The sequence below is a fragment of the Alexandromys fortis genome, unplaced genomic scaffold (assembly GCF_014885135.2).
Source record: "Alexandromys fortis isolate MF-2015 unplaced genomic scaffold, M_Fortis_MF-2015_v1.1 scaffold_21, whole genome shotgun sequence".
Lineage (NCBI taxonomy): Eukaryota > Metazoa > Chordata > Mammalia > Rodentia > Cricetidae > Alexandromys > Alexandromys fortis.
In genome coordinates this window covers 9,036,238-9,060,886 of record NW_026067905.1, presented here as the reverse complement: position 1 = coordinate 9,060,886, position 24,649 = coordinate 9,036,238, and the positions used below count along the sequence as shown (strand labels likewise).

At 43.8% G+C, this 24,649-nt stretch overlaps 1 protein-coding gene across 6 annotated transcripts in view; it reads right to left on the bottom strand.

The window, feature by feature from the left end:
* Tnn (tenascin N) overlaps window positions 1–24,649 on the bottom strand; it is a 70,779-nt gene that overhangs the window by 8,703 nt on the left and 37,427 nt on the right. For 5 of the 6 annotated variants that reach the window (XM_050135422.1, XM_050135427.1, XM_050135425.1 and 2 more), the window contains 9 exons: window positions 24,364–24,627; window positions 21,820–22,083; window positions 20,454–20,717; window positions 18,249–18,512; window positions 11,283–11,413; window positions 9,630–9,762; window positions 9,063–9,214; window positions 2,518–2,614; window positions 1,490–1,657 (listed from right to left, as the gene is read on the bottom strand). In XM_050135422.1, coding sequence (XP_049991379.1) covers window positions 1,490–1,657; window positions 2,518–2,614; window positions 9,063–9,214; window positions 9,630–9,762; window positions 11,283–11,413; window positions 18,249–18,512; window positions 20,454–20,717; window positions 21,820–22,083; window positions 24,364–24,627 — 1,737 coding nt within the window. The remainder of the gene's footprint in view (window positions 1–1,489; window positions 1,658–2,517; window positions 2,615–9,062; window positions 9,215–9,629; window positions 9,763–11,282; window positions 11,414–18,248; window positions 18,513–20,453; window positions 20,718–21,819; window positions 22,084–24,363; window positions 24,628–24,649) is intronic. The other variant, XM_050135426.1, reaches the window with a different exon arrangement.

Here is a 24,649-nt window from a genome sequence, read left to right as displayed (position 1 = left end):
TTTCCTGTTCAATCCCTGCTTCGACTTCTTGAACAATTCAAACTTGACCAAGTGCAAACTCCTGGGTGATGGGTACCCACCTGCTCCCACACCAAACTGGGGGTCTATTCCTATTAAATATGGTAAATATTCATGAGATTAGACAGGAAAATCCTGCTAGAAATTTCATTTTTAAAAATTTCATCAACTCTGCAGCAGACTTGATGCTAGATACTAAGAAACAAGAGTGAAATTCATATTATTGTTTTAAGAAATGAAATCATAGAGCTCAAAGAAATTTTCTGTTCATAGTTGACCACTTCAGATCATGGCCCCAGACCCCAGAGAGCCTTGAGGACAATTTTGAGATCCCCTCCAAGTCTTCTGGAGTACTAGCAATCTCCTTGCCTTGGCTTAGTCCTAGATTCCCCCAAGACTCCCCCAGGTGTGGTGAGCCCTTTCCTCTCCTCCCTCTGTGTTTAGCCCTCTGTCTGAGCCAACTGCACTTCCCGGTCCTACAGGAAGCTTCCCCGCACCACTCAGGTCCTTGCTGTACCACCATCTCCACCCCGAGCTCCTTATTCCCCTACCACTTGGTCTGCAAAAGTTACTTTGTGCTTTTATTCTCCTTTTCCCATGTATTTTAGAGAGGAGAGACTGTGACCTATGTAGTCAGCCAATTTGGCTGGTGACACATTCCTACATGGTTATACCAAAGTGGGAATCAGGCAAAAGGCAGAGGGCAGACTTTGCTTAGAAGGCATGAACATCATTTTTTTTAATATCGTTATTAAAGGAGCAACCACAACCACACCATCTCTTAAAATATCTGTCAGTATAATCCCAGCATCTCAGTCATGCTGCTTAACCCCGTTCCTTTCCCTACAGAACTGCACACACCACCCATTGGCCAGAATCCAGCGAGCAGCTAATGGAGGCTAAGAGCCCCTGCTCTGGGCTAAACCACTCATTTTTGTGTTGTCCCTGTTGTGTAAGCTAGTGAGACCTAGCTCTCACTGCTGGACTTGGCACTTCCATTTTTCTGTTTTAATTTACAGCAAAATACTACAAAATGTTGAAATAACTCTCTTTCTCCTCTCTCTCTCTCTCTCTCTCTCTCTCTCTCTCTCTCTCTTTCTCTCTCTCGCTCTCTCTCTCTCTCTCTCTCTCTCTCTCTCACACACACACACACACACAGTTACACAGGCAAACGTAACAGTCACACCGTGTGGAAGCCACTGAAAGGCTAATGTACAACAGCCTAAACCAGAGGGGCATCAAGGAAGGGTCTGTGGGGAGGGAACATACAAACCTTCCTTCCAGATTTGTGGTTAAAGATTGCTTTGACTTCCTTTACCCTCAAGCGCTTTCAGAGAGCATGACTTCCACTGTTAGTGAGGACAACCAACCGCCACCTGTCAGTATTCCACAACCCACATCCATTGCACACGGCAAATCAATTCTCAAATGACAGAAGCGAGAGACTCCTGGAGAGAGAAAGACCCCTTACCTGCTGTGCCTCTGTACTTCCCAACTGACAGCTTGTACCGCTCTTTACTGGACGCCACTTGGAAGAAATCATACACAGCGTAGGCGGATTCGTTGAAAGTCTGTAAGTCTGCCCTCACCTCATACCGCGTAGGAGTGCCAGAGGTGAGATTGTGTAGTTTGTCAAGTCCTGAAAACATGGAGAGGGATTCTAAAGACCGGTAGGCTCAGGTGGGTGAGCTCTCACTATCTGCATCTGAGACATTCAGAGCTAAAGGGCATCTTAGCATTTATCTTCTCTGTTAATAATGGGCTTTCCCAACGCTTTCTCCTGGGGTGCTAATAGTCCCTTTCTGTTGTTTCTTTGGCATGGCAATGCTGGTGACTTCATGGAATGCCACCATGTAGGAGAGGGTGTGTAGTACTGGGGTGACCTGCCCCTTGGTGCCACCTCACTGAAGCAGAAGCAGATCTTCTTTCTGCCGACACATCTCACAAGTAGAAGAACAGATCAGCTACTCATCCTCAGAACTCAAAGGAGAGGCTGTACCAAGAAAACCACAAACATCATCTACTCTATTAGACATTGAATACTCAGATTCGATCTTTTTAATTTCATACTTCCCAGTAGATGTTTTATTGGATATTTAACTCTCTGTGAACATCTGCTCCAAAAGAGAGCAGAGGGAAAACGGGCAAAACGAATGCCCATAATATCTGGCTGCACTAGCAGAATTACAGGACCTGCTAGCACAGCGTCTTAACAAGAGCCCAGAATCCAATCAATCAGCTGTCTTTCTACTTGGTTACATGAAATTCAGGCTCTGGAAAGACTCTGTAGAGCTTAGCTACAGCATAAAAAGTCACTTCTGGACATCCTACCTCTTCACCTGCCCCTAGTACGTAAGAGCCTTCCAATTGGCATGGCCACACCACACAGTCTCCCTATCCTTTGGATCTCTCCTTGAAAATGGGTAAAGAGCCTGACCAGATCATCAAGAGGGGTGTTATCTTCCCACAACCCCACCTTCCTGATTCTAGAGATCATACCAAGCCAGAACTCCTTCATGGGGTCCCCAAAACCCTCTACATAACTCCGCCAACGCTTGAAGAAATCCAGCTGCCCAGTGTTCCGTCTCTGGAAGACCTGTAAAGGAAAAGAATGTCTTGCTCTGTTATTGAACCGACATAACTGCAGGGCCAGGAAATGCTAGTTGTATTTTTCACGTGGTTCTGGGAGTCAAGAAGAAACTATGAACCCCTACATTTCCTAAAACGGTACATGTTTATTTTTCAGAAACAAATTTTATCTATGTCTCAGTATGTTGACAATACTATCTATTATATTCATAAGAATTTAAGGCAAAATGTGCATTCCAGGTATGAAGAGGTATAGTACCTACCAGGGAACATTGCTATCTTCAAGAAACTCCAATCATAGAGCACAGAAAAACTTGGGAGAACCAGTAATATATTACTAGTAGTTGGGTGTGTGGGATAGAACATTCCAGATCTTTGCTGTCTCTGACATATAACCTTAAAGCCTTTGACCCAATTGGAGCATGATATATTTGTATGCTGTCTTTTATCTTCCACTTAAATAGTTTGAAAGTGGGAATTATTTTAATTCACAAGAATTCTAAATAGCAAGTATCTAGTATTTATAGAACAACACAAGTTCACTCAACAAATATTTATCAAGCATCTACTAAATAGTAGAAACCATGCAAGGTGATGGGCAAAATGGATACAGCAGAACTGGTTTCTGCCCAAACAGATCAAACAGTCCAGTAAATAAGAAAGATATTAATTAAATAATCAAATGAATAAGAATTCAATTAAATCAGTGATGAGAGTTATGACGGAAAGGCACAACAGAACTGTACCTACACAAAAGCCAAGAACGCTCCCCTAGGATATAGCCGAGGGCTGCAGGGTAAGCAAGAACATCAGGAAGAGAAAGGAAGGCTGGACTGTCGGTTCTGGGTGTTCATTAGGAAGGGATAGGAGAGGAGGCTGGGATGTGGGCAAACGTCAGCCCTGGTGGGATTCAATTTGGTTGAAGATGGTGGCCCACTGTATAAAAGCAATGGTAATTTTAGAGGATTCTAAGCAGGAAATGGGATCTTCCCCAGGTCCCTCTGGCTACAGTGTAGAGAAAAGTCTGGCCAGCGGCAAGAGTGGTAGGAAGGTTACCAGTCTGGAGACCACTACATTGTGCTGTTAACAGGGGATGGTAACTTAGACAAGAAGCCACCCTGAGAACAGACAGAAGTCAACAGAATGTAAGCATGGAAGGCGTGGTGAGGGACAGAATGTGGACCTGAAAGAAGAGAGCCAATGGTGAGAGGTCACACACACAGCTTGATTGGGGTTGGAATTCAAGTCCGTGTTTTTGGGGTCTTGACAAACTATACAACCCCACCACGAGCACTAGTGTTCTATAGGCGTTTGGATTGCAGAACTGAGTAAGTATTCCTCAGCTGTTCTTACAGAAGGGGGCTGCTGAGAGGGGCAGCTTTTTGAGCGTATACCATAAGTTCATTTAGGAACACTGTGGGAGTTGGGGTGTGTTTGTTTTCCTTTCTTCTTAGCTGTACTTGGAGTCAAACCTAGGGTCTCATGAGTGTCAAGCAAGAGCTCTACCATTAGGCTGCATTCCTGGTCCAGCATGAATTCTTTCCGAGGTTTCCTGGTGAAGAGAGGTCTCATGTAAACAGCTGGAGATTCGGGTATAAAGAGAGACCTAGGCTTGATTTCTAAGGAGGGAGCATGTGGGGGAAATGGTAGGAATTCACCGAGTCATTGGATTTTTCTTGTCCCAAGAACACAGGACTTTTTCCAGCTTTCTCTGTAGTTAAGTAAAAGCGGTGTGAGTGTTTCTAGCCGAAAGGACAAGAGTTGAAAGAACAAGAGTAGGTGGAGTTCGCCATGTCGTCTTCCACTGCCATGTGCCTTGGTAGAAGCCACAAACCGAAACAGCCCAACCACAAAATGGAAGCAGCCTGAAGCACTGACTCACCACTTTGAGTGTTGACTGCCAAACCTACAGAGCAACGCACACATGAGCAAAATAGCTCCTGGATTCGAGCATGAGAACGGGAGAGTGGTTTGTCACCTCTGCAGAACCATTCTGTCCTAACGAATATAAAGATCCACCGAGACACAGTGGGAAATGAAGGCAACAGGGGAAGATACTGCCATCTAGGAAGAAAGTCAGAACCTAGATCTCCAGGGTGCTCATGGGCATGGATGATTTCATTAAGGAGCAAAGAAGCAACTAAGAACACAGAAAGAAAACTAGAAAAATGGGTAATCACAAAAACCACAGAGAGGAATAATGGTTGGCCGTGTCCAATACCGATGAGCGGTGAAGGGATGTAAGAGCCAAACTCCCTGGGAGATAGTGACATGGAAATCACCCACTTCTTCAGCAGGGGCTGTGTTAGGGAGACAGGAAGCCAGGTTGGGATGAGCTGAGGAGTAATTGGGAAATGAGAAAATGGAGACTGATGCGGGTTCTGTTTCAGACAAATGGGTTGCTTTCTTTTTTTACAAAAGGATCTCTAGTCCGAAAAGAAAGGTCAGTTCCCCTTGGAGAAAAATCAGACTCCTTTATATGAAATAAACTTGAGAAGTCCCTAAACGCAAACACACCTGTACCCAGTATTGAAAATGGCAATGCGTATTATTCCACTTGAACTTGAGAGCCAAGCTAAAAGCCATCCTGGCTCACTCAGTAATGATTAGCAACCACTTACCAAAGACTAGAATTGTAACTCTACCTATTTTTTCCTTATATTCATCTAAATGAAGAAGTCCCAAGACAAAATCCTATCCATGGTGTGAAATCTGGTAAAGTAAACCTGATGGTTGTGTGATCTTTACCTTCTAGGAGGAGTGAGGTGAGAAACCTGACCCTGCTCAAGCCCTACAAGGATGCCCACATAAACTCCCTTCGCAGCACCAGCAAGCCTTGTGGCCTAGGAGGTGCTGAACAGAGACACCCATGGAAGAGAATGTTCCAGGCTCCAAGGCAGCCACAGACGCGGCCTGGCGAGGGGAGAATGAGTCAGTCCTTTTGGTTTCTGATCTCAGTCAGCTCACTGTAAAACAGAGACCCAAGGGGAAAGAGAAGTCTACCACAGCACTTCTGGGAAAACTAGATGAGACGGCACGTGTCTTACAAAAATGTCCTAGGAATGGCAACGCGCTGATGAGCAGAGTTTAGGAAAAGCCATTGCACGCAGTATCAACACTGTCCATCAGCACAGCTGTTCTTACTCTCCTTTCCTCAGCTGCTCACTCATTAAACTTCCCCATTCTTTTTTTCCCCTTCATTCTTCACTCACTTACTTTATAACAATCATTAAAAAAAACAAAAAAAGGCAGTGGTAGCACACGCCTTTAATCCCAGCACTTGGGAGGCAGAGTTCGAGGCCAGCCTGGTCTAAAAGAGCTAGTTCCAGGACAGGAACCAAAAAGCTATGGAGAAACCCTGTAAAAAAAAAAAAAAAAAAAAAAAAAAAANNNGGCTTAAAAAAAAAAAAAAAAAAAAAAAAAAAAAAAAAAAAAAAAAAAAAAAAAAAAAAAAAAAAAAAAAAAAACAAAAACAAAAGAAAACAACATTTACTGGACATCGGCTGAATGTTGAATCTGAGGAAAAAGTAACGATGCCATTTCACAGATGGCAAAGCTCCGAAAATTAGCCATGTTCACACAACCATTTGGTGACCCAAAAAAGGCTAACACACAATCCCATCATTCAGTTGAAACGTTTGAAGATCTAACGCTCCCAGGTCTATTTCCCAGGTAACATTTCTGAACACTTGGAAGACCTGTTTCCTGGGGAGGAGCCTGTGCCAAGCCTGCTCCCAGAGTCTTCTTGTATCACTGACAATTGAATCCTAGCTGGATGTGGTACTGACACTTCCTTACATGTGTATCCACTGAGCCACCAGCATTCCCACTCCAAGGCTGGGACTGATTCTGAGCCTGCCCTTCCCAGGATGCATTACCAATGTCTCTATCTCCAATCAATGAGCAGGTTTTGAGTTTGGGTTTTGGGTTTTGTTTTAAATAATGCGCCAGTGTGTCTAGGGAAGCCAATTCTAGAATCTCCACACTTACTAGATGTATCCTTGATTAAATTGGCTAATTTCATTTTTAAGTTAGCTAGTTTCATCCCCCCAAAATACAAGGTCTCAGTGTAGCCCAGGCTGGTCTCAAACTCACACGTAGTCCAAGGATGATCTTGGACTTCTAACTCCACTCCCTTTACCTCTGCCTCCCATGGGCTAGCATTACAGTCGTGGACATCACATCCAGTTCTCTGTGATGTCAGAGAATAGTCCCTGAGCATCACACATGCTAGGCAAGCAATTTACCAACCGAGCCACAAGCACAGCCCATGCTTCACCTCTCTAAACCGTCAGGTCAAGGTACAGCTGGACCCCATCGCCCAAGAGCTTCAAAAGAGGCTTCAGGAAGGTGAGCAAACCATGAAACAGCAGAGTCAGCCACGGATAACAATAAGCTATTATTATTGTTTTAATAAGCTATTATTATATCTCAATAATTGTTAGTTTGTATTTTATTCTATCATCTTTAAGTGTACCGACCACACAGATAATTTATACATCTTAGTTTGGTTGAGGCATTTGAGAGATTAAGATGCTCTGTAATGAGCTATGTAAGAATAGGAAAATGTCTTAAGAGGTGGTAAAGTATGTTAAGAGGGTTCTACAATCCAGCATTGTCATTGTGCTGGAGACATTACTCATTGTCTTGAATGACTATATCAGGAGAGAAAAGTCAAGGTTGCATTTAAATGCCTGTGGAAAGAGCCTCTGCTGCAGCCCTTAGACTTCCAAGATGGAAAGATTGGAGACTTCTAAGTGTTCCCTGATGTTCTTTCCAGTCTCCTCCTGGCAGCCTGTGTTACCTCAGGGCAAAGGCCTCTGTCTGTTCATCGAATTAGGTTCCAGCTGCCTGGGACACAGAACAACTTCCATAAAAGGATTTTAAAAGCTCAGAGGAAACCTGGGTCATCTTTCAGGGACAGCTGACCCTTGAACCAAATAAAACACAGGCTGACTGAATTCAGTGGTCCTATAGCTGACTGTGTTTGAGTCAGGCTCATTTGCATGGTTGTACAGAAGACAAGGTCCGTGAAATCGGCCATCCATCGGCTTGTTCACTGCTGTGTTGTCAGACAATGAAACAGTGTCTGACACAGTAGCTGTTTACTAAATATCTGTGCACTATTTCATGGGCTGTACAAGCAGAGAGACGAATCTCTCTCTCTCTCTCTCTCTCTCTCTCTCTCTCTCTCTCTCTCTCTCTCTCTCTCTCTTGCTGTAGATAAATGACTCCTTCCCTGTATAAGCTTGGTTTTCAAAAGGCCACACTAAACAGTAAGGACAACCAGCCAATGGTCAATTACAAGCACAATGGCAGAAAATTGGGCTGTGGGCCGGAGTGGGCTGATGCGTAGAGTCACAATGGTGTTGATGAAAAGCAGCAGGCACAGGCCTATGGGTCTGTTCAGGTGGGAGACCTCCCGTGTTACAATCTGCTGTGTTACTTTATAAATCAAGCCTTTCTGCCATCCAACCAATTGTTGGATTTGTTGGATGAAACGGACTTTCAAGTATTCTTTGCCACTGTGCAGATATTAACTTTTCTTCATTGCCGCTCATCAGATGATATCATTTCACCTGTGGCTGCTCACAGAGCCCTGAGCAAACGTGTAAATGAACAGAGCTGGGCACTAGGAGACTAGGCTTTCTCTTCCCCACAATGGGTGGCAATGCACAGAGTGGGAAGGCTGCCTATAGTTTAAGAAAATAAGAGCCTGCATCAGTTCAGACACAGGGAGAAGCCAAGTGAGGGAGAAAGAACAATCTGCCTGCAATCTTCAAAGGTTCCCCATAGGACTGAATCAGCAAGCCATGACAGGAATGCTGTAGTGTAAGCAAGATAATGAGACTTCCAGATAGAAGGGGACAGCTAGACACAGCCCAGGTTTACCTGACTCTGGCCTCAATCTTTCAATTCAATATTAGAATTGAATCATATTTATATATATTAGAATCATATTTCTATCCTGCAGAGCCAACGTCTAGACCCCAGACCAGGTCCCAGTTCAGAGGACTGATCCATCAAAAAGGCCGTGAATTTACATCTTGGTCGACCTAAGATAAGCCACCAGAATACTCAAGGATCTAGCAGGCATGACTCCTGGAATGTGGCTCTAGCAATGTCACTGACATGTGTGACCAACTCAACCCTGTAAGCTTCAGTGTCCCTCTTTGTTAAGATAGGGATAATAATCCTCTCACACTAAAGCATCATGTGAAGGTCTAGTTTTTTAAAGTGCTTTGAAGAACCATGCCTGTCACAGGACCAAATTAAGCCCCAAATTCTTTCCTTACAATGGGATAAGATCTCTCTGCAAACAACTGCAAGTCATTAAAGCTCCTTTCTCCCACTGGCAGAGAAGAAAGAGAACCTCCCTGGGGCAGCTGTGACCATCTCCCTAGATTAAGAAAGAAGGTATTCCACGGGCGCCTCTGGGCACCATTAGGACTCACAATCCAGCCGCCTCCGTCCGTGTCCATGTCACAGTACACCTCCATGGGCCGATTGACGTCGCCATTTAGGTAGATCGTGTAGAGGCCACTGGCAGCATTGGTGTTCTGCTGAACCTGACTGCAGTCTGAGGGGTGTGGATAACGGGCATCCACTGAGAGCAAGCAGGACAAAGTCATTAGAAGGGAAGGAAAGAAGAGGAAACAATGCAGCTTTCCCTGTTACAAGGCAATTTACTTTGTCCAGAAATCATTTCATAGCATCCTATACTCCTTTGCTTCTTCCAATTCTTGACTCACAAGTTTGATGAGGGAGTGGTGTTCTCACTCCCTCTGCTCCCATCAATTCTGCAAATGCACCCTTAAGTGAGGTTTGTGTCGCTCAATGTCCTAGGCTAGCTCTCCCAGGTGTAACACTCAGTTTTGCCCTCGTTAGTTCCTTCACTATGGGGTGAATTTGTTTGGAATCCATAACCCCATCTTTATTTCTCCATAACTCCATGCCTCCCGAAGGCCTCTCCAATGCCTGCCTCTATTTACTGTCATTCAAAGGGTTTGATTCCACATTACCTGTAGAAAGGGTGGTGGATACACTTCGACTCCGGCGATCACCCTTAAAGGCAACCAAGGAAACAGGGTAGGTGACACCCTGTTCCAGGTCTTGCAGTTCAAGCCTCTGCTGACCTCTTTGGAGCTGCACTTCCTACAAACAAAGGAGGTAACAGACAGTAGGCGATTCAGTTTCTCTTTCCAGCACCCTGGGATTCAACAGCATTGACTAACATGATGTCAGAAGCTATCCAAGAGTTCAGTGGCAGCCCAGAATCCCAGTGAGTCTCAGTCACTTCCCTGGAGGCCATGCCACGGAGAGTCGGCCCTGCTGGAAGGGCTAGCTGAGAGCCAAGTCCATGCACGGCCACCAGCCAGGTTGCCTAGGGATCTGTGCCTTCAGATATGGAGAGATGATGACTATAGTGGTGCTATCAGCAGCAAGCTGACAATGCTAGACTAAGAACATTAAAAAAAAAAAAAGAGGCAAAACCGGTGACCATCATCAGATCTGTGAGACAGAGAAGTAGTTGGTATTTGAATAAATTCTTCTGAACATGTCTTACTCTATAAACATTGGACTAACTCTCCAAGCTGGACAGTCAGATGCACTAATTGTAATAATAAATAAATTAGAATCCTTATTTTTTTCTTTCTTATTTCTTATTTGTCTTTATTTATTGCCAAAGAGAGATAATGACAATTTTCTATTGGCCAAGTTTGAAAACTTTGCTGGACTTCAGAGATCCTTGGGGAAGGTTAGCCCTTGAAATAATGGTCATCCATTTAATCAGTGAATATTTATTGGTGGCCAAGAATGGTGACACACACCTCTGACCTTAGCTGCTTTCAAGACTGAAGCAGAAAGAATTCAAGTTTGAAGTCAGCCTTGGCAAGTTAGTGAGACCTTGTCCCAAAATAAAAATACTGAAAAGAGCTAGGCACATAGTTCAGTGGTAGAGCATTTGCCTGACACATACAAGGCTCTGAGTTCAAGACTAACTATCACCAAAAATAAAATAAAACAAAAAATTCACACCAACTACATGCTAAGCACTATCCTAAATGCTTTAGATACAAAAATAAACAAAACAGAAAAAAATTCTCAGTCCTCCTGGAACTTAAAAGTGTTAAGCAGATCCAACAATTTATAGAAGGGAAGGAGGGGCAGGGGGAGAAAGAAGAGGAGCAGCAGCAAGAAGAGGGGGTACAAGAGGAGGAGGGTCAGGAAGAGGAGAGGCAGGAGGAGGGGCAGGAGGAGCAAAAGGAAGAGCAAGAGTTGGTACAGGAGGAGGAGATGTGGGAGGAGCTGTAGGAGGTGAAGGAGGAGCTAGAGATGGTACAGGAAGAGGAGATGCAGGAGGAGGGGCAGCAAGACTAGGAGGAGGGGGAAGCAAGAGGTGGTTCAGAAGGAGCAGGAGGAAGAGGAGGAAAACAGAGGGCGCCTAGTAAGCACACCTCCCTGAGTTTGAGCCCCTAGAACTGCAAGATAGGCGATGAACAAGTGAGTGGTAAAATGGGTTCTATGCCCAGGCAGCAAATGTGTCGTAGTCAATAGAAGCAGGCACGGAGGTTAGTTCTTACAATGAGAACATAGTATTCACAAATAGCGTGGCTTAGCAGTGAGGGAATCAACCAGTCAAGCTGGCTTGTTGTACAGGGAACTCCTCATACCTTCACTGTGCCGTTCGGGAGCTGGTAGGTCAAAATGTAGCCATCGATTTGAGCAGAGGGGGGCATCCAGGTCAATACTCCACCAGTATGTGTGACACCAAATGGACGGAGATTTTTGGGAGGGTCAATTTCTGTAAATGAGTAGCCAGGTAACAATTGTTCTTAAAATATGCATAATTTTAAGTGATCTTCTTTCTGTGTATTCCCCCCTTTCTCTCCCTGCCTTTAAGCAGTCGGTAGTCCTGGTCTTGCTCGGAGCCTCCCTAGCCTTTGTTTCTAAAAGTGCAGATCTGTAGAAGTGGAGGGTTTATGAATATGGCTTTGAACTTCTTCTGTTACTGCACGTATTGGCTTTGTGGGAGCCTAGGCAGTTTGGATGCTCACCTTACTAGACCTGGATGGAGGTGGGTGGTCCTTGGACTTCCCACAGGGCAGGGAACCCTGATGGCTCTTTGGGCTGACAAGGGAGGGGGACTTGGTTGGGGGAGGGGGAGGGAAATGGGAGGCGGCGGTGGGGAAGAGACAGAAATCTTTAATAAATCAATAAAATAAATAAATAAACACCAGATATAGATTAAAAAAAAAGGAATATGGCTTTGAGTAGTCTAGAGGGGGAGACCCTGGACCTCGTTTCCCCAGGAGATTCCCAGAGTGGTAAATAGGAACAGTGTAATTTGGCACGTTGGTTCTCGGTGGTGGCAGAGCTTCCTGTGTGATTTGGAAGGATGAGAGCCACAGGCTGGAAAGGACCCTGCACACAGAACCTAGGGACTTCAGAGGACACTGTCTGGAGAGGAGATGAAAAGGTGACATGCTGTCAATGTCCAGCACTGAGAAACCCCAAAACTTACATGCTGAGATTAGGAGCCTTAATATGTAAGGGGACTGAGAATAAAATTAACTCAATATAAAAATACAAAATTCTATTTCTTAAACATCTAAGTGTGTGGCCTTCGTATATACCCAGTACAGAAATAAGAGATAGTGTTTGTGTTAAAGCAGAAAGAAATTGGGTGTGATCATGTATATCTCTCATCCCAGCACTCAAGAGGCTGAGCCAGGAGGATTTCAGAGAGTAAGGCCAGAGGCCTTCCTGGCCTATAGAGTCAGACAGACTCTGTTTCAGAATGCGAGGTGGGAGAGCTGTTAGTTAGGAAGGGTGCAGACAAAGAAAAGCTTTTCTTTTTCTTGTATAGACTTGCCCACCCAGATGCCAGAGGGACGGCATGTGGACTTGTACCAGAGGCATGCACAGGTATGTGAGTATGTACTAAAGGGCATACACGGGTGTGTGAGCGTGTACCAGAGGCATACACGGGTGTGTGAGCGTGTACCAGAGGGCATGCATGGGATCATATACCAGAAGGCATATACATGGGTATGTGAGTATGTACCAGAGATCATACATGGGTATGTAAGCATATACCAAAGGGCATACATGGGTGTGTGAGTATGTACCAGAGGACATACATGGGTGTGTGAGTATGTACCAGAGGACATACATGGGTGTGTGAGCATACACCAGAGGGCATGCATGGGATCATACACCAGAGGGCATATATGGGTCTGTGAGTGTGTACCAGAGGGAATGCACAAGTCTGTGAGCATGTACGTGTAGACAAGGAAAACAAAAGCTCAGCAAAAATACTAATTTCCACCAACACTGATTAGAATCTTCATATTTTTTAAGCAAACAAGATATGAATGGAAATTTCCATTTTGAAAAAATATCATAAAAGGCGATTTTAATTTAGAACTTTCCAAAAAGCCATCTCCAGGCTATTTTCTCCCCAGTAGCATTTCAGCTGAGAACTGAATTGCAGTGTTTTAATAGATGATGTGGGAATGATTTCTTACTAATAAAGAAACTGCCTTGGCCCATTTTATTGGATAGAAAATTAGGTAGGCGGAGTATACAGAAGAGAATTCTGGGAGAAAGGAGGTTAGAGGAAGAGTCGCCATGGTTCTCCCGCTCCAGACAGACACAGGTTAAAATCCTCCCTGGTAAGCCAGCTCGTGGGCTACACAGAATATTAGAAATGGGTTAGAACAATATGTAAGAGCTAGCCATAAGGAACTGGAACTATCCGGGCCAGGCAGTGTTTGAAAGAATACAGTTTCCGTGTAATTATTTCTGGGCATAAGCTAGCCATGCGGGCGGCCGGGTGCCGGGGACGCAGCCCTGCCGCTCCTATTTCAACAGATGGCGCCCAACGTGGGGCTAAATCCACTTAAAAACCTGAGAAGGCTTAAAAATAAGGGAAACAGAGTTTAACACAGATTTTTGCTGTTTTGTTGGTGACATGCTGTAGAGAGATTCCTGATTCAGCAACAGCAGCAGAGAAAAAAAGCTGCGTCATTTTAAAGCGCGGCTTCCTGGTGCTATGCTGCCAGCGTGAACTCTGGCTTTAAAGCATTTCAAGGCTTTTATGGGACTGGATGTTTCTGTTCCCACTTGGGATCGGAGGAGATTGCTCTGAGACCTGCCGATGGCTCAGCGTTCCCTGCCTACACCTGGGCAGATGGCGGAATCAGGCTTAGGCAGGCGGAAGAGCATGGCGGATTCCTGCTGCCATACAGAGACGCGTTTTCAGACTGCGCAGTGCTCTGCGTGTCAGATTTGGCTGTAACTTGGATAAAAAGAGTTTCTGTGCTGCACACTCAGTCTCAAAATTAAATTGCTGATTGCGGCTCCAATGTAAACTGCTGTTTGCCTGTAACTGTGCTCAGCTCAAAAGCACCAAATGACTCTGAGGCAGGAGCGGCTGCTCCTTGCTGAACTGTGCTGATCTCAGGCAGGAACTACCGTAATTACCTTAAAACCGTGCAGTTAAGGTTTAGACTGGGCAGGACACAGGCAGTACCGTATTACCTATACATGGTGCAACTTAAGTTTTTAAGAAATGCTTAACATTTTAAGAAATGCTCCTGGATAATAAAAAAAAAAATACAGATTCACAGTAAAACAGATTCAGACACCGTTGGATGAATGTACGTAGGCTTGGGGAAAAAAAGAGAATATAAAGAATAAAGTTAATGTCTTAAAAAGAAAAAGGGTAAAGTCTTTAAAGAGACAGAGTACAGAAGTACAGATAGTTATAGATTAAGAGAAATAAAGAAAAATAAGCCACGTAAAAATGAAAAATTCACAGAGAGTCTGGATTATGTACATTGTGTTTTCTTTAAAATTTTTGACTGTGAAGGAGCTAAGTACAAAGAGACATTTTATTATATGGGCTGCTAAGCTGAACCTGCACATATGTTCTAAAGGTATCTTGACTTCAAAATTTGGATCTAAGGATATGATGCTTTGGAGAGGGTCTTCTTTTGTTTCCACAGAGGATGTGACCCTATGGATTGCATCTATCCCGGTATGGTATGATAGACCACGCCCTCCTGAAAGGTTGCTGTGAACACCCTCAAAAAATTACTTCACTCAACTGCCAACCGAGATGAACCTGACACACAGGTTACACCCTAAATGATCTGATTAACAGTGCCCCCATTCAGCAGGAAGCAGTTTGGAGAGAAAAAACTACGCCCATGTTCCCAAATATTGTTTATAAATGTTCTTTTACATTTAAAGGGGGATATGATATAGATATGAATAATTTGCATTGGTATGGATTTTAAGGTCAATTTTGTTATATGTATATGTATTTTTGAACTTGATTAAGGTATTGTGATTATGTAGTTCACTTAAAATGTAATGTATAATTAGGAAATATAGGTTGTTAATGGATAATCATTGCTAATAGTTAAGCTTGTAGTCATGTTAGTTAGATTTTCTAGATATATAGAGATATATTTCAATTAGATAGGCATTCTTCATATCTTTCAAAGACTGCAGAATATGGCATTTAAAATATTTTAATAACTTAGGACTTTTCATGACAAGGAGACACGTCTGCTCCTGGCAGCACCAGCTACTTCAAGAGGAAGATGGGCATCGAAGAGGATCCTTATGGAGTTGGATAGTCATTTGGGCAAGAAACTGCTCTTGCCTGGACTGTTGCATAAACTGGACACAGAGAACCCTCAGAGAGAGGACTGCTGAACTTGCCTAAAGGTGAGATGGTCTTTCGGGGTTCCTGATTCATGAAAGAGTCTACAAGACATTCTACAGAACACAGCAGAAAGTGACTGAACTGTCTTTAAAATTTCCTGCTTCATGGAAATGTATCTGGATACCATGGGCCTGTAGGCCGAAGATGGATGCCCCAACGGTACAGAGGAACTTTGGGTGACTGTCCAGGCAGCGAGATGTCTCTGTCATTTCTAGAGTTTTCTTATTTCTTGTTTACTTAGATAATATTATATCCTTCTGGAGTCTTTGATGGAGTTGAAGAATAAATAGTTATAGTTTTCCTTAGTTATGATAAGAGATAAAATAGATATAAATATTGTAACTGTAATTCTTACTTGATAACTGTTTTGTTATATGTAATTTTACTATGCTAAAGTTAAAGCCTTTCTTTTTTGTTTAAACGGAAAAAGGGGAAATGATGTGGGAATGATTTCTTACTAATAAAGAAACTGCCTTGGCCCATTTTATTGGATAGAAAATTAGGTAGGCGGAGTATACAGAAGAGAATTCTGGGAGAAAGGAGGTTAGAGGAAGAGTCGCCATGGTTCTCCCGCTCCAGACAGACACAGGTTAAAATCCTCCCTGGTAAGCCAGCTCGTGGGCTACACAGAATATTAGAAATGGATTAAAACAATATGTAAGAGCTAGCCATAAGGAACTGAAACTATCCGGGCCAGGCAGTGTTTAAAAAAATACAGTTTCCGTGTAATTATTTCTGGGCATAAGCTAGCCATGCGGGCGGCCGGGTGCCGGGGACGCAGCCCTGCCGCTCCTATTTCAACAAATAGAAATCAGACAGCTGTTGTTTTGAATTAGGTTGTTTTGACAAATTCTGAGTCTCTGTAATATCAGCTTAGTTTGATTTTCTAAAGCACAGCATCTGGCATGGATCATACTTTATCCATCACATAGAGAGACTGGATTTCCTTCAGAATTTAAATGTTTAAGATAGTTTCAGCGTCCTCCTCTTTGATTAACAACTGTGGACTTGAGATGTCTGACTTGGTTACTTTCATATCTCTATGAAGCAGGAAGATAAAAGTTACATTACTGTTCTTAATGTTGGGAAAAGTGGGGCTGGCAAAATGGCCTGGCAACAGGTGCTTGCCACCAGGCTTGACAGCCTGAGTTAAGTCCCATATCCTACAGGAAGGAGGAAAAACCAGCTCCTATAAGTTGTTCTCTGACCTCTGCATGTGTGCTGTGCTCACGCCCACACACACATACAAAGAAAGAGAGAGAGGTGGGGAGGGAGGGAGAAAGGAAAGGAGGGAGGGAGGAGGGGAGAGAGGGAAGGAGGGAGGGAGGAGGGAGAAAGAGAAGGATGGAGGGAGAAAGGGAGCAGGAAGGAAGAAGGGAAGGCCTTAGAGAGAAATGTAGTTTAATTATTTTAAATTGGGGAAAGGAAGAGAAGATAAAGGAGGAAGAGGGGATGAGCAGGAGAGAGGAAGAGCATAACAAGATAAGAAAGGAGGACAAGAATCATCCATTGCTGCTTTTGGAGAGCCGCACAGGAGTCCGGGGAGTCTGGACGAGGGGAAAGGTAATTTGGGGTTTGTTTGGGGTTTTGTTTTACACATAGTTTCTAAAGTGATTTTTTTGATCTTATATTTTTTTTAGTGTGGGTTTTTTTAATGCTATCTAATTTTAACTAATAAAAACCATCAAGAGATGTATGGCTCTTCTACTGACCACAGAGGACATAAATGGACCTTGTTCAGAATGCCTGAAGGGATCACAGACATTGGATCCCAGGGAGGCCCAGTTGCACAATGCTCATCTATGCCCAAAGGCCCCGTCACACACATTCACATGCAACCCAGGCACCGTCGGTCATCCACAGATGATGACCCGGAGGAGGATGCTCCACCATCATCTCCATCTCCACCTTGAAAGACTGAAACTAGAACTTCCTGCTTCTTTCTTTTCCCAGTAGGAACTGAGACCCAGCCCAGTTTCTTATTCAAAGCCGGGGCAGAGATCCTGGCATCTGGGCTCAGCAGATAAGCCTGGGGAAGAATAACTTACACAACCATGGCACCATGTGCCCTCCATCCTACCCGACCTGTCAAAGGACTACCTCAAAAAGATAACTATGAGGCTGAAGGAAAGGCTCCGTGGGAAAAGTGCTTCACATAGATGCATGAGCATCTAAGTCCAGATCCCTACTACCTATAGAAAAAAAACAGGGACAATAGCACATGTATATAATCTCAGGGTAGAGGAGGTAGAGACAGGCAGATGATCCCTTGAGCTTTACTGACCAGACAGACTCGCCAAATCAAAGAGAGACCTGATGTGGGATGTCCTTCTGTATATGTGTTGCTTTAATTGGTTGATGAATAAAGCTGCTTTGGCCTATGGCAGGGCAGAATATAGCCATGCTGGAAGAGATATAGAGACAGAGCAGGCAGAGTCAAGGAGATGCCATGTAGCTACCAAAGGAGGAAGACAATGAGCCTTACAGGTAGGCCACAGCCTCATGGTGATACACAGAATAAAGGAAATTGGGTTAATTTAAGATGTAAGAGCTAGCTAAAAAGACTCCTAAGCTATTGGTCAAACAGTATTGCAATCAATAGAGTTTCTGTGTGATTATTTGGGTCTGGACAGCCGGGAAACAAATGAGCAGTCACCGACTACAGAGACCATCTCAAAAAATAATGTGGAAAGCAACTGAACCCCCATGTCTACCTCTCCATGTACATGCACACATGCATACGTGCACATGAATGTGTGAACACATAAACACCTAAACAAGGTCAACAGGGAACCACTTAGGAAAACATCTTTAGATAAAGCCGTCAGCCCCACTCGTGCCCTTCTCACCCTATCCATAGGGGGAGATTCACTTTGGGCAAGAATGAGTATCACAGTACCTGTTAGGGCCTTCGTGTCAGCCTTCTTGCTCTCCCGGGCCCCCTTCTGGGCCCACACATGGATGGTATATTCCATGCCTGGCTTCAGACCCGTCAGGACGGTACTACTCTGATCCTTTGACACTGGAATCTCTTTGGTCTCTCCATCCGCAGAGGTGTAGCGTACCATGTACTTGTCAATGGTGGCTCGCACTGGGTCCCAGGAGATGGTGGCTGTATTCTCTGTCACCCGGTTGGTCACCAAGTTCTTGGGGCTGTCAATTTCTTTGTTTAAGATTTAAAAAAGGCTGGCTTTAGAACTGTGGAAAGGCATCTCACCACTCCTTCCACAAAAGTTCTTCCATTCAAAAGAGCTAATAACAGTATAATTATTACTGGTATAATTTATCATTAATAATGGTATAATTCTCATGAATACAGGAGTAAAGCTGATATGGTGCCCACTCCTGCAATCCCCATAGTTCAGAGGCAAGAAGAGCACAGATTCAAGCACAGCCAGGGCCACATAGTGAGGCCCTATTTCAAAAAAATAAATAAATCAAAGCGGGGGAGGAGGGAAGGAGGGAATAAGGAAGGAAGGAAGGAAGGAAGGAAGGAAGGAAGGAAGGAAGGAAGGAAGGAAGGAAGGAAATACCTTTAAGAGTCCCCCAGTTTCCAAGTTTCCATTTTCCAAGGAAACAAGACACTAGATATTACAATGGGAGGAACCAGGTCTTCTCTATATTTATCAATCTGGAAACATTCTCTCCTGCCCAGTTTCACCAGCATAACAATGAAAATCTGAACTAGCTAAACCAATGAAATCATGGTTGGAACAACCCTATAGCCTCTCCCCCATGGCACCTACTCTGCATCCCCAACTATCCTCCAGCCCCTTGACTTATAACTACATCTTGGATCTGAGAGAGAATTCTGAAAACTGATGTGTGTAACATTAAAGTCATGCCCTGACCTTCCCATTGGCAGGAATGCAGGTGTATGTTAACCAAGTAAATGAACACAGTTCTCTAAGGGTGACTGATCCACAACAGCCAAGGAGCCTGGGCCCCCAGCACAGAGCGAGCTACATGAGCATGTCAGCCCTAAGCACATAAACTCTGTTCTATATAAACTGCAGTCTTGCTTAGCCTTCCCTTTGGTGTATCTGACAATGTATCCTACGACTACGACTCACACCATCTAAGCCCCGTGCCTTCCAACCCACTGATCTCTAGACCTGCATCATTGTCATGTCCTTCATAGGGCTTATCAAAATTTACAGTTACAAATTTTCCTTTTGTTTATTGCCTGTCTCTCCCACTGGCTGTCAGGAGAGCAGCGGACATAATTCTTGCCTGTCACTGCATCCCTAGACCTGGCACTTGAATGATGGCGATGAGAAGTTAGCTGCTTATTGGACACAGGGTCCCCGCTTCCCAGGGTGATGTTTGTTTGTGACACAGTTTCTATTAGGTCAACTCTAATGGAACAGCTTGTCTCAAAACAGTTCCTTAACACAATAACTTTAGAACTTTTATATTCACTTTACATTAATTCTGTAATTTTCAGGAGCTGGGAATCATTAACAATTAAGGACATATGCTGTGGAAAAAGTTTCAAGGCATTATGGGACCACTCAGCAGTGGGTATATTACAGTACTTTGTTCTCTTTAAAAGTAAATGGAAGTTTTGTTTTTTTCATCAAAGCCTTCAGTGAGGTTTTAAGAAGTAGAACGTTTTAAAGGTGATTAGGTCATGATTAGGTCTGCTCTCACAAAGGGACTACCATCATTCCACAGGAGCGGGAGAGTCAGCTCGGGTCCGAGCTTAAGTTCAAGACCTCCTGCCCTCTCTTTGTCTTACATCTGCTCATTTGTCTATGTGTGTTATGTTACAGGACAAAGGCCACAAGACACTAGGACTCTTGTTTTGGGCCTTTCAGACTCTACACCCATAAACCCAAAAACTTTCTGTTGTTTACAACTTTCCTCATCTCTGACAGGCATTCTGTATGTCAGAAGAAATAGAGGAAGGTGCCCTCCTAAAACAATCCAGTCTCTGGCATCACAGACCCCAAAACATGCGTGTCACCATTCAGCAGTAGCGGATGAACCTCTATTTATTAACTCAGTTTGCCCATCCCTTACCATTTATTTCCCATCAGTGTAAGAACAGGAAAAGAACGCTTTATCTTCCCCTGCAGTTCCAGTGAACAACATTCCTTACCTGTGGGGGCCTTGGTTTTGGCCTTCTTGCTCTCCCGGGCCCCCTTCTGAGCCCACACTTGAACGGTGTACTCCACTCCGGGTCTCAAGCCCGTCAGGACGGTGCTGCTCTTCTCCTTCCTCACGGGCACCTCCCTGGTCTCGCCATCAGCGGAGGTGTAGCGCACCATGTACCTGTCGATATCAGCCTGCACCGGGTCCCAGGAGATGGTGGCTGTATTTTCTGTCACCTGATTGGTCACCAGGTTTTTGGGACTGTCAATGTCTACGAGGAAAAGTCTTAGTCAGTATGTGATACTGGCTCAGCAAGATGGCTCAGTCAGTAAAGGCGATTGCACGGAAATGGTGCACCCTGAGTGTGATCCCCAAACTGATGGAAATGGAGAAGGAGAGAATTAAGGCTAGATAGTTATCCTCTGACCTCCACATATGTGCCATGGCCTGTGTGCCTACACACACGCACACACACACACACACACACACACACACACACACACACACGACAATGGTGATGATGATAGCAACAACAGCAAATCAATATGCACCATTCAGAGGGCCAGGGTGCAGGTACAGACAGACACTGCTGGTCTTGTTGGCTGGTGAGAGTTTTCATTTTCTGCAGTTTTCCATCCCATCTACTCCCATTTTGGTGAGGGTTTGTTCATTTGCTATCTGATATTTGTCTTTTATTTCTGCTCCATGCATGCACCTCTCTTCGCAGGAAAGCTTCCCAACCAAGACACCCAACCAACCAGAATCTGAAAATCTAGGGTATGACTTCTACTAGAAGTTTAACAAAACTAATTTCTTATTCATTTAGTAAGGAATATCAAGACTGCTCTATATACAAGGCCTGCTACAGGCAATATACAGAGGATTCAAGTTGAAGACCTTGGTTTTGCAAACAAAAAGGAGAAACAGGCTTCTGTCCATTAGCAAGACAGTAAAGACTTAACATCTACAGTGACAAATTTGTTTTACAATTAAAATAAAACTTGGATATTAAAAAGCAAACCTTTCCTTGCAACAACAGATGGAAAAAAATCTAGAATCTTAAAGCAAAATGTATTTTTTTAAAAAAAATATTTTCTAGTATCCTTCTCAAAGAAACCAAAAACAACATCTCTAGAAAAAGATCCGAGCACCTAGAAGAGGAATGGTACACAGTCAGCCGGACAGTTTGGAGACCGTTTGGAGAGTCCAACACCTAAGGAAACAAGCTGCAAGGAAGTAAAGGTGGTGTATGAAGCTGGTTGTGGGAGAAATAACCCTGCTCTTCCAAAAATCACCAATGTCATCTGTGTCAGAGGAAGAAATTAAAACTCGACGTGACAGCCATCATACCTCTAAACTATGCTGTCCATTACCTGTGTGAGCTTCGGTGTTGGCCTTCTTGCTCTCCCGGGCTCCCTTCTGCGCCCACACTTCAACCTTGTACTCTATACCGGGCCTCAGGCCTGTCAGGACGGTGCTCCTCTGGTCCTTCCCAATAAGAAATTCCTTGGATTCTCCATCAGCAGAGGTGTAGCGCACCACATACCTGTCAATGTCGGCCTTTACTGGGTCCCAGGAGACACTGAGAGTGGTCTCTGTCACCTGGTCGGTCACTAGGTTTTTGGGACTATCAATATCTGAAAAGAAAAGTACTAGTCAATAAACACTAGAATAGACACCGAAAATTGAGGCCATTTTGTTTGGGCTGAGTTTCCTGTTCTTATATCCAGGTCAGCCAAGACTGTTACACAAAGAAATCCTGCCTCAAAAAACAAAACAAACAAAAAAGATAATCTGACAAGAAACCTTGCTACACGGGACAATGGAATGGCTACCATCTCCAGAGTTAGTAGGGTTGTGTTCTAATCCCAACCCCAGAAGAACAGCTAATAGAAAATACGTTTTTTTTAATAGTCAGTAGACAAAGACTCTCATCCCAGTCTGTCATTGGCCAGCTATGAACTTGGACAGCTCAGCTGCCCTGAGTGTGCCTCAGTTTCCTTTTTCATAAATGGGGACCTTAACCTAGGTTATAAGGTAGGTCAATATTCCAGGAGTATTGCATGAATCAAATCCCACCTTCATCAACTATCTATTTGTCTTGGAGAAATCAAAGATTTCACTGGATTTGAGGGTTTTGGTTTTTTATTATAAAACTGGCGGTACTATCTACTCAACAAATTACTTTGAAGAGAGAAAGAAGCCCTTATTTATTCCTAGTGGGTATATAAATTAGTATAAACACTATATGAATGTACTAGCATAATAAAGGACTAAATAAGAGGATGATACAAAAGTTCTGCTCTGAGGCATATATGTCTTTGAAAACAAACTTGCACACAAATGCTATGGCATCATTATTCATGAGAGTAGAAAAGAAACAATTCATATATTCACAAATGACAAATCAATAAACAAAATGTCAGATAGCCAGTCATACAATGAAATATTCACTAACAAAATTAAGAATGGATTCATGCTAGAATGTGGAAGATCCTGAGGAATAAAGTTTAATGAAAAAAGTAAATCACCAAAGGCCACATGATATATGAATCCATGTATAACAAATGTTCAGCTTCATCAGAGAAGTTTCTTTGTATAATGGATATAAGTTAATACAGAAACTCACAATTGGTCGCAGTACAGAGGAGAAACATTTATGCAATGCTCAGTCACAAATGTGACATCTATATCATACATACCCTGGCTTAGGGACCATTGAGGAAGAAGGAACAGAAAGACTGTAAGAGCCAGAAGTTGGAGAGGACCTGAACAAAAACAGTGTCTTCTGGGTGTGACAAGACCACTACAGTCATGAGCTCAGCAGCTGTGAGTGTCCACATAAGATAGGCACAACATGAAGCCAGTCAACATTCCAGCATGAATGGGAAATGGACTCACGGAACCTGATGCCCAGTTGAGGAGTTGTTGATGGGTTGTAGGAAAGGGTCTTTAAGTGTGTGGCTTCTGGTAGGTCCACCATGGATGGCCCCATACCCGTGAGTATGTAGGCAGTATAGATTGGATTTAGTGCATTATAAAGAAGGAGGAAACAATAACCCAAGCTTGGGAGAAGGTGAGGAGTGGGGGTTGCATCTGGGATGAGTTAGGGGAAGAGCAGGGAATAATCAAAATGCACTGTGTGCATTATGAGCTTCTCAAGAATTAACAAAAATATACTCTTATTTAAAAAGAAATGTCCCGAGCAGAGAAACCTATAGAGACAGCAATTGTTACGTAAGGCTGCAGGGAAAGAGGATGGGAAGTTGCTGGTGATGGATATGAGGCCCCCTCAGCTGATGATGTCATATGGTATGAACTGCTGAAATAATGGTAGTAGTTGTACAGTTCTGTGAATATATCAAGAATATGCTAAATCCCTTGAACTGGACTCTTCCAGAGGATGGATTTTAGTGTGAAAATGCATCTTGGCAAGGCTGTTCCTCTTGAAGAGGAAACATGGATGAAAATTAGAATCATCAACTTCAGAGTAGAAAACACAGTACCTAAGAAGGTTTCTTTTCTAAGGAACCAGTGTCCTCCCCTATCCCAAAGTGAGCACTGCAAAAGCCACTGATTTCAATGAAATATATAATTCCCAGATCCTAACAATATATTTTCTTTCCAAGAAAGAAATTGACCACAAAGGAAATAGACATTTTGACAAACAGTGGGTGGATGTGCCAATCACCATTGAGCTTCGGGAGCCAAGTGAAGAGGAGAATATGAGGTTCAAAATAATTTGAACTAATGTGTTAAATATCATGGAGAGATGGTGTGGGAGATATGACAAAAGCCTGCCCCTCTGATCTTTAACAATCATTGGTTTCTTCCAAGGCCAGAGAAGGAATATCAAGTGTCCCCCACCAAAGGCTTACCATGAAACATGTCACATCCTCAAACTTCAATGTTCATACCTGTGGGGGACTTGGTGTTGGCTTTCCTGCTGTCCTGGGCCCCCTTCTGGGCCCACACATCAACCTTGTACTCCACACCCGGCCTCAGGCCCCTCAGGACCGTGCTGCTCTTCTCCTTAGACACGGGCACCTCCCTGGTCTCGCCATCAGCAGAGGTGTAGCGCACTATGTACCTGTCGATATCAGCCTCCACCGGCTCCCAGGAGACACTGAGAGTGGTCTCTGTCGCCTGGTCAGTCACCAGGTTTTTGGGGCCATCAATATCTAAAAGGAAAAGAACTGATCA